At 44.8% G+C, this 14,095-nt stretch overlaps 1 protein-coding gene across 2 annotated transcripts in view; it reads left to right on the top strand.

Moving 5' to 3' along the window:
• The first annotated feature begins 5,291 nt into the window (after window positions 1-5,291).
• The window catches only part of LOC141195822 (uncharacterized), a 46,583-nt gene continuing 37,779 nt past the window's right edge, over window positions 5,292-14,095 (top strand). For both annotated transcript variants that reach the window (XM_073662514.1, XM_073662515.1), the window contains exons 1-2: window positions 5,292-5,428; window positions 11,095-12,419. In XM_073662514.1, the coding sequence (XP_073518615.1) occupies window positions 5,384-5,428; window positions 11,095-12,419 (1,370 nt within the window). In that variant the 5' untranslated portion in view covers window positions 5,292-5,383. The remainder of the gene's footprint in view (window positions 5,429-11,094; window positions 12,420-14,095) is intronic.

Below are 14,095 nucleotides of genomic sequence, written 5' to 3'. Positions count from 1 at the left end.
TCAATCTGTCTAAGGACCAGCTTGCCCGCTCACCTGGGAGCACACACCTGCTACCTGCCTGCTAGTCTACCTGGAGGCTCCGCCGTCACGTGCTGTGACCACCTGCCTGTCCAATGACTCCTGCTCGCTCACCTGGGAGCGCTCATCTGCTGCCTGTCTGCTAGCCTACCTGGAGGCTCTGCCGTCACGTGCTGTGACCACCCGCCTGTCCAGAGACTTCTGCCCGCTCACCTGGGAGCGCTCATCTGCCGCCTGTCTGTTGGTCTTCCTGGAGACTGCCCCGGTCACTTGCCGTGACCATCTGCCCGTTCATCCAGAGACTGCCCCGGTCACTTGCCGTGACCATCTGCCCGTTCATTCAGAGACTGCCCCGGTCACTTGCCGTGACCATCAGCCCGTTCATCCAGAGACTGCCCCGGTCACTTGCCGTGATCTCCAGCCCGTTCACTCAGAGACTGTCCCGGTCACCTGCTGTGACCTCCTGCCCGTCTTCCCTGGTTGCCACCCGCTCCCTTACAAGGACTGCCCCCTTGTATAGTAGCTCAGAGGTTCCGCCTCCCAGACCCGTTACAGTTTGCTCGGGCCATGGAACCCGGTGGCACCCAAGCTCCCTCGGTCTCGGACCTGTGTCATGAACTGTCCCGTCAAAGGTCCCAACAGGAGTCCATCCTGGGTCACCTGCGGAATGTCAATACTCGCCTGGACAGTCTGACTGCTCCGCCAGCAACCTCCGCCAGTGCCATGACTCGCAATCCGGCAGCCCCGGATTGCACGCAGCACACTTGCGCTGCGTCCAATCCGCAGTGAACACTGATCGTGTGCATGTACCCTAAAGGTTTTATGCCATCAGTTTTTATAATGGTAATAGGCCTTAAATACTTGATCATTTAGGCAGTAAAAAGAATAATACTGTCATTATCTCTTGTAGTCTAGGGTAGACGAAGGGTAAGACAAAGGCTAAACGCCAAATTTCTGTACTGGTATTTTTATATTTTGATCTCAGTGACCACTTCCATTTTAAATATTAAAATTACTAGAAAAAATCTGTTAGTAGCCCTGTGCATTGCTGGTGGTCTGATGCAGTGAAAGTCAGCATGTAATGGGTCCACGATGTACTCTGCTGTAGTAGAAAAGCTGAATGCAGTCAGTGCACTTGTATGCTTGTATTTTTTTAAACTTAGAGTGCGGCAGGCGCGATGACCTCATTACTGTGCATCGGTCAGCTGTGCCTCCATACACAGCATAGACCGGAGCAGCAGGGGAATGGGGCATGTGTGGGGATAGTATACTATGTAAAGGGGCAGTGTGGGGATATCATAATGTATGGGGGGAGGAGGGCTCTGTGGTGACATACTGTGTGAAGGACATTATACTGCCTGGGGACATCCAGTATAGGGGGCTCTGTGGGGACATCATGCTTTGTGGGGACATACTGTGTATGGGCTTGTGTGGGACATCATACTGTGTGGGTGACTCTGTAGGCTCATCATACTATGTAGGGGGGATTTGTGGGGACATACTGTGTAGGGGCCTGTTTGGGACATCATACTGTGTAGGGGGGCTTTGCGGGGACATCATACTGTGGGTGGCTCTGTGGGGACATCATACTGTGTAGGGGGCTTTGTGGGGACAACATATTGTGTAGGTGGCTCTGTGGGGATATCATATTGTGTAGGGGGGCTTTGTGGGGACATATTGTGTAAAGGCGTTGTGTGGGGTATCATACTGTGTAGTAGGGGGGCTTTGTGGGGACATATTGTGTAAAGGCGCTTTGTGGGATATCATACTGTGTAGGGGGGCTTTGTTGGGACATACTGTGTAGGAGACTGTGTGGGATATCATACTGTGTGGGTTGCTCTATGGGGACATCATATTGTGTAGGGGGGCTTTTTGGGGACATCATGCTGTGTGGGTGGCTCTGAAGGGATATCATACTGTGTAGGGGGGTTTTGTAGGGACATACTGTGTAGGGGCCTGTGTGAGGATATCATACTGCTTGGGAGGTTCTGTGGAGACATCATACTGTGGGGACATCATACTCTGTAGGGGGGGCTTTGTGGGGACATATTGTGTAACGGGGCTATGTGGGGATATCATACTGCTATTCCATCCGGTTTGCGTTTAGTTGGACCATCATTTATTTTTCAACAGGACAATGACCCCAAACACACCTCCAGGCTGTGTAAGGGCTATTTGACCAAGAAGGAGAGTGATGTAGTGCTACGCCAGATGACCTGGCCTCCACAGTCACCAGACCTGAACCCAATCGAGATGGTTTGGGGTGAGCTGGACCGCAGAGTGAAGGCGAAAGGGCCAACAAGTGCTAAGCATCTCTGGGAACTCCTTCAAGACTGTTGGAAGACCATTTGCGGTGACTACCTCTTGAAGCTCATCAAGAGAATGCCAAGAGTGTGCAAAGCAGTCATCAGAGCAAAAGGTGGCTACTTTGAAGAACCTAGAATATAAGACATATTTTCAGTTGTTTCACACTTTTTTGTTAAGTATATAATTCCACATGTGTTAATTCATAGTTTTGATGCCTTCAGAGTGAATGTACAATTTTCATAGTCATGAAAATACAGAACAATTTTTAAATGAGAAGGTGTGTCCAAACTTTTGGTCTGTACTGTATTTTATAGAGTCATTACAAACAGAGTGATCTATTTCAAGTGTTTATTTCTGTTAATGTTGATGATTATGGCTTACAGCCAATGAAAACACAAAAGTCATTATCTCAGTAAATTATAATACTTTATAACAACAGCGTGAAAAATGTTTTTTAAAATCCGAAATGTTGGCCTAGTGAAATGTATGTTCAGTAAATGCACTCAATATTTGGTCGGGGCTCCTTTTGCATCAATTACTGCATCAATGCGGCGTGGCATGGAGGCGATCAGCCTGTGGCACTGCTGAGGTGTTATGGAAGCCCAGGTTGCTTTGATAGCCGCCTTCAGCTCGTCTGCATTGTTGGGTCTGGTATCTCTCATCTTCCTCATAGATTCTCTATGGGGTTAAGGTCAGGCAAGTTTACTGGCCAATCAAGCACAGTGATGCTGTTGTTTTTAAACCAGGTATTCGTACTTTTGGCAGTGTGGACAGGTGCCAAGTTCTGCTGGAGAATGAAATTTCCATCTCCAAAAAGCTTGTCGGCAGAGGGAAGCATGAAGTGCTGTAAAATTTCCTGATAGACGGCTGCGCTGACTTTGGTCTTGATAAAACATAGTGGACCTACACCAGCAGATGACATGGCTCCCCAAACCATCACTGATTGTGGAAACTTCACACTAGACCTCAAGCAGCTTGGATTGTGGCCTCTCCACTCTTCCTCCAGACTCTAGGACCTTCATTTCCAAATGAAATGCAAAATTTACTTTCATCTGAAAACAACACCTTGGACCACTGAGCAACAGTCCAGGTCTTTTTCTCCTTGGCCCAGGTAAGACGCTTCTGGCGTTGTCTATAGGTCATGAGTGGCTTGACACAAGGAATGCGACACTTGTAGCCCATGTCCTGGATACTTCTGTGTGTGGTGGCTCTTGAAGCAATGACTCCAGCAGCAGTCCATTCCTTGTGAATCTCCCCCAAATTTTTGAATGGCCTTTTCTTAACAATCCTTTCAAGGCTGCAGTTATCCCTGTTGCTTGTGCACCTTTTTCGACCACACTTTTTCCTTCCACTCAACTATCCATTAATATGCTTGGCTACAGAACTCTGTGATCAGCCAGCTTCTTTAGCAATGACCTTTTGTGGCTTACCCTCCTTGTGGAGTGTGTCAATGACTGCCTTCTGGACATCTGTCAAGTCAGCAGTCTTCCCCATGATGAGCCTACTGAAACAGACTAAGAAACCTTTTTAAACGCGTATGAAGCCTTTGCAGATGTTTTTTGTTAATTATTCTAATTTACTGAGATAATGACTTTTGTGTTTTCATTGGCTGTAAGCCATAATCATCAACATTAACAGAAATAAACACTTGAAATAGATCACTCTGTTTGTAATGACTCTATATATTATGAGTTTCACTTTTTGTATTGAAGAACTGAAATAAATTAACTTTTTGATGATATTCTAATTTTGTGAGAAGCATCTGTATATGTTTTTTTATTAGCTGCTACAGGGAAGAACAGTTTACATGTATCTACACTAGCAGCGAGTCACCAGACTTAATTCTGCTCAAGATTTAGTTATAAAAATTGATATAAAACAATAATAATGTTCAGAATTAAGTTCGGCCGGTTGGATTGGCCCTCCACAATAGTCATGGTCTTTTATGTGGTCCCTTGGGAAAATTAATTGCCCACTCCTGTTTTAGAGAATACCTTTGAACATACTGGTGCAATGATTTTTGCCAAAAGTCACAGTATGAAATCAGAGGTATATGGGGGTAGAGTAGGGGTGTAACGATGGTAGCCCTGTAAAACAATAGGGTTCTGTAAAAAATAGGGCATAAATCTGCCACCTGCATCAGCCCTTATACTCTGTGTACATGGCTATACACTATGTTACCAGATCACTAGGGCCTGGAGCGGTGGAGCGGCGCTAGTCTGGGAGGTAAGAATTTTTTTTTTTATTCAGCATATTGGGGGCATTCAAAACTGGTAGCAGACAAGCGCTTTAACTTGGCAACACATTAAGCCATGTTCACACGTGTTCATTTTAAATCTGGAAAACAATTAAAAAAAAGAAATTCTGCCATTGCTTTTTGTGTTTTGTTATTACGGCCCAGTAAGGATGACCTAGTAAATTGATTCTCCAGGTCGGCATTATTACAGTGGAGCCAAAATTTTTATAGCTTTTTTTTTATTTTATTGTTCGAAAAAAAAAATCAGAACTTTATAAAGAAAAAAAAAACTTGGCAGTTTCTGAAATGTTATTTCTTTTTTTCATCAGTGAGGCTGTATACTCACTTTACCTGGCCGCAAAGGGGTTAAGAATAAAATAAAAAATAAATAAAAAATAATAAAAATATTTTAGTCCATACTAAAGTACCAATACTTCAGTACCAAGAAGCTTGGGTGTATTTAATCTCATCCATTCAGTGCAACATTCTGTACAATAGATGAATATTAATAATCACATGAGAGATAGAGATATACATATATATATATATATATATTTGTCAGTGCAGGGACACAGTTTACACAAGCTTCTGATTATGACACCAGGTTACTGCAGGGACAGTTTCCACAAGCTTCAGGTTATTGCAGGGCTGCTCCATGGTGCAGCAATCATAACTACCCTCCAGTCACCCGTCACACACAGCAGGTACCGCCTGCGCCACTGCTGGACTACATTTCCCGGCACCCCTCGCGTCCGTATGTGATGACGTCACCCTGCGACGGTGGCCGTGTATGGAGTTCTATGCGCTGGGCCTTGTGTATGGATGGTGCGGGCACTCTGGGGCCTTTTCCTGGACTCTTCCCCTGAGGTAATGGTGCATATAGTGCGGCTGCAGCCACACTGCGCTCCGGGCAGTACAGATAACTGTGTGTCGCCATTCCTTCACGTGTGTATATATATAATATGGCTGACAGCCCTCGAGCTCGGCTTTACATTACCCATCACGCTCAGTGGTTGTCACTCTGCTTTTCCCAGTCTTGCTCATGGTCTCTGGGGTGTATACAGGAAAGCTGGGTGACTGCTGTGTTGGTCGCCATCTTTGTCGCGCATAGAAATTGCAGAATTTTGTTAAAAGACGCCGATCTTAAAGGGAACCTGTCACCTGAGAAACCGCTATTAACCTGCAGATACGGGGTTAATCTGCATGTTAGTGCTGCAAACCTGTCCGGCACCTGCACTTAGACCCCCTCTGAACATTATTGCCCCCCAGCAGCGTTCCGGTTTCAGTCACAAGGGCGGCGCCGACGCAGGTTCAGTGACATCTCCGTGTATAGAGCGCGGCGGCTGTAACGGCACCCCTGGCACTGACTGACAGCAGCTCAGCATTAGGTCTGGCTGTCAGTCAGTGATGGGGGTGCGGTTACAGCCACCAGTCTCTATACACTGAGCTGTGACTGGTCCTGGAACGCTGCAGGGGGCAATAAAGTTAATTTCCTACCGGCAGCGGGGGTCTAAGTGCAGGTGCCAGGCAGGTTCACAGCACTATTAACCTGCAGATTAACCCCATACCTGCAGGTTAAGTGTTTTTTCAGGTGACAGGTTTCCTTTATAGGGGTTTTCGTTAGATAGTAAGTTATTACCTGTCCATCATATATGGGATCACTTACTGATTTCTGGGAGTCTGACAGCTGGGACCCCTGATATCAGGGCTTTGAGATACAAGACCCCGGCTCTGTAGTCTGAGGGAGTGCATAATTCAGGGCTGTGTTCTATTAAGACTGCTGGTGTAAACTGTCAATCAATCATGGGGGCAGAGGAGTGGGGGGCTCCTGGTCAACAAGATGAGAGAGCCCACACGATGCTCAGTGGAGAGGAGCATGTGCACCTCCTCTCCATTTAAGGAGCCTCAGAGCTGGGTCCTGGAGGTCCTGATCTTATAATTCCTGGGAATCCCAAGGGTTGGACCCCCCACTGATATGTTAGAGGAAAATCAAGGTAATTTCACATCATAGCTTTTCCTATTGAACCAGGTCTGGACTCTCTCACCTTGTTGACTAGGAGCGCCCCACTCCCCTGCTTCCTGCATTCATGATTGATTGATGGTTGGTTCGGACTATGTGTGATGTTTTCTTGGATTATGTGCTCTCTCAGGTTGTTAGCAGAGGAAGCTTTGTCTCTGCACCGCAGAGGGCTGGCTCCAGCAATCTTCAGCTTCAGAGCAGCGAGTGCAAGCTCTGTAGCAGAGAAGCTGTAAGCACTGCACTCCTTGTCTATGAGTCCGCTGATGGGTCACCAGCCACCTTTGCAGTCTAGACAGTACAAGTACTCATGAACAATTCCCTATGGAGAAGACTTTTTTTTTTTGTAACAAGTTGCTTGATTTTACAAACACTTTGCAATTTCACCGATTTAAGATGAGAATAATCCATCAGCAGAATTTCATCCCCCAAGCTGTTTACATATGCACAAAGCTCTTGAAAAGACAAGTCCATCCTTACTATTAGGCCACGGCCCCACTATCAGTATTTGGTCAGTATTTTTTTCTCAGGAGTGGGAGCCAAAACCAGGAGTGGGTGATAAATGCAGAATTGGTGACTTGTTTCTATTATCTCTTTTTCTCTGATTGTTCCTCACCTGGTTTTGGCTCCAACTCCTGAGAAAAATTAATGACCAAATACTGTTAGTGCGGCCATGGTCTTAGCTATTACAGTCTGTTTCTCTGTTACTGAGAAATTGGCATTTGAATCAATATGTAAATGAGGCTTGAGTGCTTTGGACATGACCAAGCACTTCCTAAACCTCTGGCTCTACTTCAGCCTTCTCCTCCTTGATTGACAGCTCACTGGCTTGACGTCAGCAGCAAAGCAGTTAGGGAGCAGTCAGTCAAGCAGGAGAAACATGCGACACTGGAGACGAGTGGGTTAAAATCTGAGCTGCTAGTAATTCAGTGATAAGCAGGAGACAAGAATTATAGAAATAAGGTTTATTGGTCGACGCTTTTCATCAGGACAAAGCAGAGGCTTGGGAAGTGCTTCACCACTTCCAAAGCACTTCAGCCTCATTTGCATATTGATTAAAATGGGGATTTGTTGAGAACAGACTGATTAGGAAAAGGTATTGCTGGACTTGTCATTGCAAGAACTACATTTGCATATAAATAGTTTGGGGCATGAAATCCTGCTGACAGATTCCCTTTAAATTTTTAATGACCCATTAACGACTACTACCGTCTCTACAGACTGCTCCTATAGACAACTCCGTTGAGTTCCTGGAGACTACATTGTCCACAGAGTAGTGGAGGGGGATCCTGCAGATAAGCAATAAATCATGTAATGGGGATACCCTCTCCAGATGACTTGTCACCTCTCCTGGTGTGTTATAGCTTTTTCCATTACAGTAAAAGGAAAAAAACCTGATCCAGAACTGTTATAACAGTGTTGTGCTGCTTCTCTGTTATTCCTCATGGCAAATGATAGTATTTATTAGATAGAAATATGGGGAACTCATGTTCCCTGCTGCTCTATTCATGTCTATGATGCCGACTATGAAATGGCTTTCGTATATTTCTATAGTATCATAGATCTGACTATAGTGGTAGGATTCGTGTGTACCTGCTGCGCCATTCAGCTCCTGCCGGGGTCTTGTGACTAGAGGAACGATCAGTGGAGATCCCTACAATTCTCACCTATTTAGTGGATAGGTGATAACTTGATTAGGCTACAATTCCCCTTTTAGTGTCATGTTCCAGAAGTTCTCAAGCGTGGGCATCTGAGCATTAGAGATTTTTGGGTTCATTTTGGAGAGGGGTGGACTAATCATAAACTGCAGTTTTCACCTCTCCCAAATAAGCTAAATCGCACCATTCTATTTAGACCAGTTTCACACCTGTCATTTATGGTCCATGTGTGGCCGTGATGTCCGGACCAGCTCTGGGTCGCCTGACCCAAACTCGACTGCTACATCATGGACAAATAATGAGGTCATCAGCTTCGGATTAGGAAACCCTGTGCTAGTTCGAACATTGCAGTCCACATGTGGGTTATTAATGACGGATATGTGAGACCAGCTTTATTAGTTGGGGTCTCAGTGTCCAGACCTTCTGAGTCTCCTCTGAGATATTCGACACTTTCAGTTATTGACTTTTATTGAACTGTAGATTAATACAAAAAAACTTTCAGATTGGTGTTTTTGGAGTTATGGCTGGCATCACACGGCACAAGGAGCTGTGTGGCACGGACATAACGGTATATGCTGGCGGCTCACGGATGACCGTCCGTTTAACTGACATCCTCAGGAACATCCGAGACTGAAGTCAGCCAGTGACGCCCTACGTGTCCCTAGACGCGACCTCTCAGCTATAAAGTACAGGCTCTACTATGTTTTACTTCTCTATGATCAATCATGTGTATGTAATCTGTTCACAGAGGGTTTACAGTCACATCCATTGCACATATTCTGTCTTGAAAACATCTACATGTATGGTTACCCAAAGGTATAGTCACATATACCAGAAGGAGACCCCTTTATCCTCTGTTGGGTGGAGTTCCTGTGGTTGCACTGAACAGAGGGCATAAACTATATGTGAACTTAAATGGTGACCACTCCTGAGAACAATCTATGTTCACATATCCCTCTTTTCTGTATATAGGAGTTTTGACAAAATGATGTGCACAAGAACGAAAATATCTGTCTGTTCGTTCTTCATTATTTACATTGTTCGCTATTTGTTAGATGGGTCCCCAAAAAAAAATGCAACTTTTGGTTCCATCAAAGTGACAGTGGTCCCTATTTTCATTGAATTCTTAGGCTTTGTTCACACATCATGGTTTTTTTCAGCTTTTTTTTTTTTTGTCTGCAGCAAAACCTGATCTCTTGCCAGGAGATTGTTCAAGATTCTGCTAGGTTTTTTTTTTTTTTCACTGTCCTTTTGTCTCTTTTATGCATGTACATAAAGTTCAGTGAAAAAAAAATCTCATTCTGGTTTTGGCATAAAAACGCTGAAAAAACTGACACCTGCATTTTTGGGCACATAGCCTAACTGTGTATCTGTATGGGACAAGTGAATGGAGACCAGCACTGACCTGGTAAGAGTCAGAACATGAGCTTCATGGGATTAAGGCTGTGTGCCCACTATGCTCTTTCTAAGCGTTTCCGCAGTGGCAATTCCGCTGCAGAAACGCTTAAAAAAACACATGGTAGAAGGCCTGCCATGTTCCCCAATGATAATCCGCATGTGCTGTGCACATGCTGCGGAAATTTACACTGCGGATTATCATTGCGGAAAAATCCGCAGCACTACCAATTATTTTGCGGAATCGTGGCGTTTTCATCGCCATTGACTTGCATTGGACCGCATGACATCCGCATCACTACATATGCACATGCAGATATCATGCGGTTCAATGTGCGGATGGTACCCGGGTTTGGAGAAGAGGAGACTCTCCTCCGGACCCGGGTATCATAGAACCTGTAAAAAAAAGAATAAAATAAAAAATATACATTATGCTCACCTTCTGATGGTCCCCGGTCTCCTTATCCGATTCGTCCTGGCTTGCCGGCAGCTCGCGATGGTCTAAAAGGACCTGCCATGATGTCATTTAGTCATGTGACGGGTCACGCGACCGCCGACGTCAGCGGTCGCATGACCCGTCACATGACTAAATGACGTCATGGCAGGTCCTTTTAGACCAGTGTTTCCCAAACCCCATCCTCACGGCCCCCCACAGGTCATGTTTTCAGGATCTCCTTGGTATTGCACAGGTGAGAGAATTCCTGAGGCCTTGATGATACTTCAGTCACCTGTGTAATACTAAGGAGATCCTGAAAACATGACCTGTGTGGGGCCGTGAGGATGGGGTTTGGGAAACACTGTTTTAGACCATCGCGAGCTGCCGGCAAGCAGGACGAATCGGATAAGGACACCGCGGGCCATCAGAAGGTAAGTATAATAATTATTTTTTACCATTCTTTTACGGTCACACTATATAAATCCATGCCGGTTGCATGGATTTATATAGTGTGACCAAGTTGTCAAGCGCTTTCCAAGTGATGCTAAAATCGCTTGGAAAGCGCTTGTCAACCCGCATGCGGAAATGAAAGTGAAGAACGGTTCACATCCGCAAGTCCCTGGCAGGAAAAACGCATGTACAATCCGCATGTACAATCCGCATGCGTTTTTTCTGCCAGGGAGAAGCGGAAAAAATCTGCAGCATTCCTGCATCGTGGGCACATAGCCTAATCCGTATATTAGATCTTTTGTGACTAGTAGACTTTTATGGTGAGCAGAATCTGAACATGCTCTTGCCAATTAATATAATTTTCATTCATTGAGCCTAAGTTTGTCCACGTCTAAAATAAATTCCCTGGTCTGATTTGCGTTTCTGTGGTACCTGTAGATCTTATATTAGGTTTGTATTGCCACTTTATAGACTCCCCCACTGTGGAATATAGATGCGTTGGAGATTTTTGATAATGTTCTTGAGATGTGGATCGTCCTTACTAATTACAATTGTGTGCATATTCATCCTTTTTTAGATGCCTCATGCTGAAAAGAACTTATCATACCACGTACCTGATTCATCCATTGAACCTTGCTTGAAAAAGTCCCGTTCAGACTCCTCCTCATGGGAGAGGAGAGATCCTGCTCTGTGCAAGGAACAGGAAGCAAAGTCCCAGAAATGGGACTTCTCCACCGGCACTGAGGAAAGATGCCATCAGCCAAACAGATGTGAAAGTGAAGGAGGTAGCGGTGGTATACATGTAAAATATGAGTCGGACACTCAAAGTTATCGCTCGGGTAAGGAATATCCAAGTGAGCGAGATTGCAATAAAACCAACCAGCATTCATTTCTACTTCCTAAAGGCGAGAAACCGGAATATAACTCGGATGTGACGTTTTCAGGAACCAGCACTTCTTTTATCGGGCCACTTTGTAAGCCGTCACCTCTAGTGAAACCTCTAGCTGAAGAGCCAAGAAATGGAAATGCTGCTTCTTCTTTCAGAATTGACACTGTGGAGCTGGGTAAACTGGCCAGTCAATCGAAAGGCCAGGATGGCATGGACTATGAGCTTCGCCAGTTTTACAAAGAGTTAGGTGAGATTGAAACCGTGGCTGATGACCAAGCTAAGAAGGCCACCTGCACAGAAGTGGATGGTAAGCAAGATACCAGTCCTTACCCTGACAAGATACCACCTATGTACCCTCCGAACCATGGCCATGTGCCTACCTCACTGCCATTCGGGCCTTTCCCCAGCGCATCTTCACATTTTCTGTCGCTTACCTGCCATGCTAGAGAAGAACCAAGGCCACAACTTGAAAGATCTCCACTACCTCCTAATAATCAGTTTTCTTGTTATGGTCAAGCTCCATATCGTCCAGCAATCTCTTTGCTTGCAAGCTATGCTGTACCGCCTCCAAGGGGACCGACAGTGTTTGATAGTTGCCACCCTCCTACATTCATAGTTCCTTATGGCCCTCCCCCACCACGATTTAATTATCCAGTGACTTTTCAAAGACCAAGTAACACACTACCCCCACCACCTACTTCAAATTTTAGTTACATTACTAGAAATGAACCTCCTCCTTGGCATGGGGCACCTGCACCTCCTGAAAGCCGCTTCACCTCTCAGGGGATGCCTGATGGCAAACCATTTTCACAAAGCACAAGTAAGAGGACTTGGCAAGAACCTCAGCAGAATGATCATTGTAGACCGGAAGACGGACAGTTGGGTGAAAGGATATTACCGCATACGGGCATTTTGTTGCATCAACAGCATCTTGACAGATTCAGGGATAGCGGTAAAAGAAGAATGGTGCTGTTAAGAGGAGTTCCTGGCTCGGGTAAAAGTACGCTGGCTCGGTTAGTATCATCAAGACCATGATCTGTAGGTGGACATTGAAACTGGAAAAGATGTTGTGTTTTTTTTTTTTTTTATATATGTATACTTTAACCTTTATGGAAATATCCACACACGTAGGGGGGCTACTTTTGCATTCATGACCTTCCTGGATACGACAGCCACTGGGCCCACCATAGCAATTTATCATCTATACACATGATGGGATGCCACAGTCACTGGGCCCACTATAACGACTTATCTATACACATGATAGGTAATAAGTTGCTAATTGCTGGGGATTTAATTGCTTACACACTCACAATCTCAACCATCGCTCCACTCATTGTCTGTGAAACTGACGGAGATAGCCGTGCATTGTACTCCGTTGTCTCCATTACTTTCTTAGCTAATGAATGTAGTGGTGGTGCTTGACCATCACTTCTTACAAACAGGGAACTCCAGAGTCCTGTTCTCAGGATTGTGGATATCCAACCCTCCAGCGATCAGCGTTAAGCACTTACTGATATTGGGCATATTGGTACATCCAATGTCAGAACTATATCTTTGATGCAGGCTCAGAACCTGAGCCTGTGTTATGCCCAGCAGATGCTGGCTGAGGTACATAGCCATCATCTGCCTTTATCAGCAGCCCCTTGAACCACTTAAGAGCTGCTGTCAGTTTGTGAAAATGGCACTTAATGCACTCGGTCCAGATAGTGTACTGATCCACGCTCCGAACGGCCCACCTGTTCAAGGCTCCAGTGACTGCCATAACTGTGCTCATGTGGAGACCAGCTTGTGGCTGGCCTTCCTAGGAGGTAGTTATTTTTCACAATATATTGCAATACTACGGTATTGTAATATGTAGTATATGATCAGACGATCGCGGGTTTAAAGTTCCCTAAGGTGACTAAAAAAAAAAAAAAAAATTTAAAGAAATGTATAAAAATTAAAATAACCCATCTTTCCCGCATTAAAAATAAAAACATACAGTGCTCGGTATAAATTGGTACACCTTTTGAAAAGTAAGATTTTAATATCTCGCTGAACACAAAAACAATTTCCAAAATGTTGACAACACTGACTTTCAGCACTTATTAAGCCCTACGTAAGGATACTGCCATCACCCTGTTTCACTATAGGTGCCAGGCATTTTTCTTTGTACTTTTCATCTTTGAGACCCCACACAATTTTGAAGCCATGAGTCCCAAAACCATTTATCTTGGTCTCCTCACACTAGAGTATGGAGTCTTCATCATTTTTAGCATGGGCCCTAGCGAATTGTAGGCAGGCTTTTTGTACGTGGGCTTTAGGAGGGGCTTCCTTCGGGGACCACGCCGATGCATGCCATTCCTCTGCAGTATACTTATAGAAAGTGATCAAAACGTTGTATCCACCCTAAAATGGTATAAATAAAACGTCGGTTCACCATGCAAAAAACAAACCCTCACACAGCTGCATCAATGCAAAAAATGAAACTGTTACAGGTCTCGGAAAGTAGAACGCAAACCAAAAAAAATTCAAAATATGTAGTGCCATAATTGTGCAATCTGGAGAATCATGTTGTAAGGAAATTTTTGCAACACAATAAATACCGTAGGAACAAAAGCCAAAAAAACAATAACTGAATAGCATTTTTGCTCTATCCTGCATTCTATCGCACTTGACAGTTTTTTTTTTTTTTTTTTTTGCATTT

Source organism: Phyllobates terribilis, unplaced genomic scaffold, assembly GCF_046119375.1.
Source record: "Phyllobates terribilis strain yellow unplaced genomic scaffold, ASM4611937v1 Scaffold_2__4_contigs__length_985480577, whole genome shotgun sequence".
NCBI classification, from domain to species: domain Eukaryota; kingdom Metazoa; phylum Chordata; class Amphibia; order Anura; family Dendrobatidae; genus Phyllobates; species Phyllobates terribilis.
This window is presented reverse-complemented; position numbering and strand designations above follow the sequence as displayed.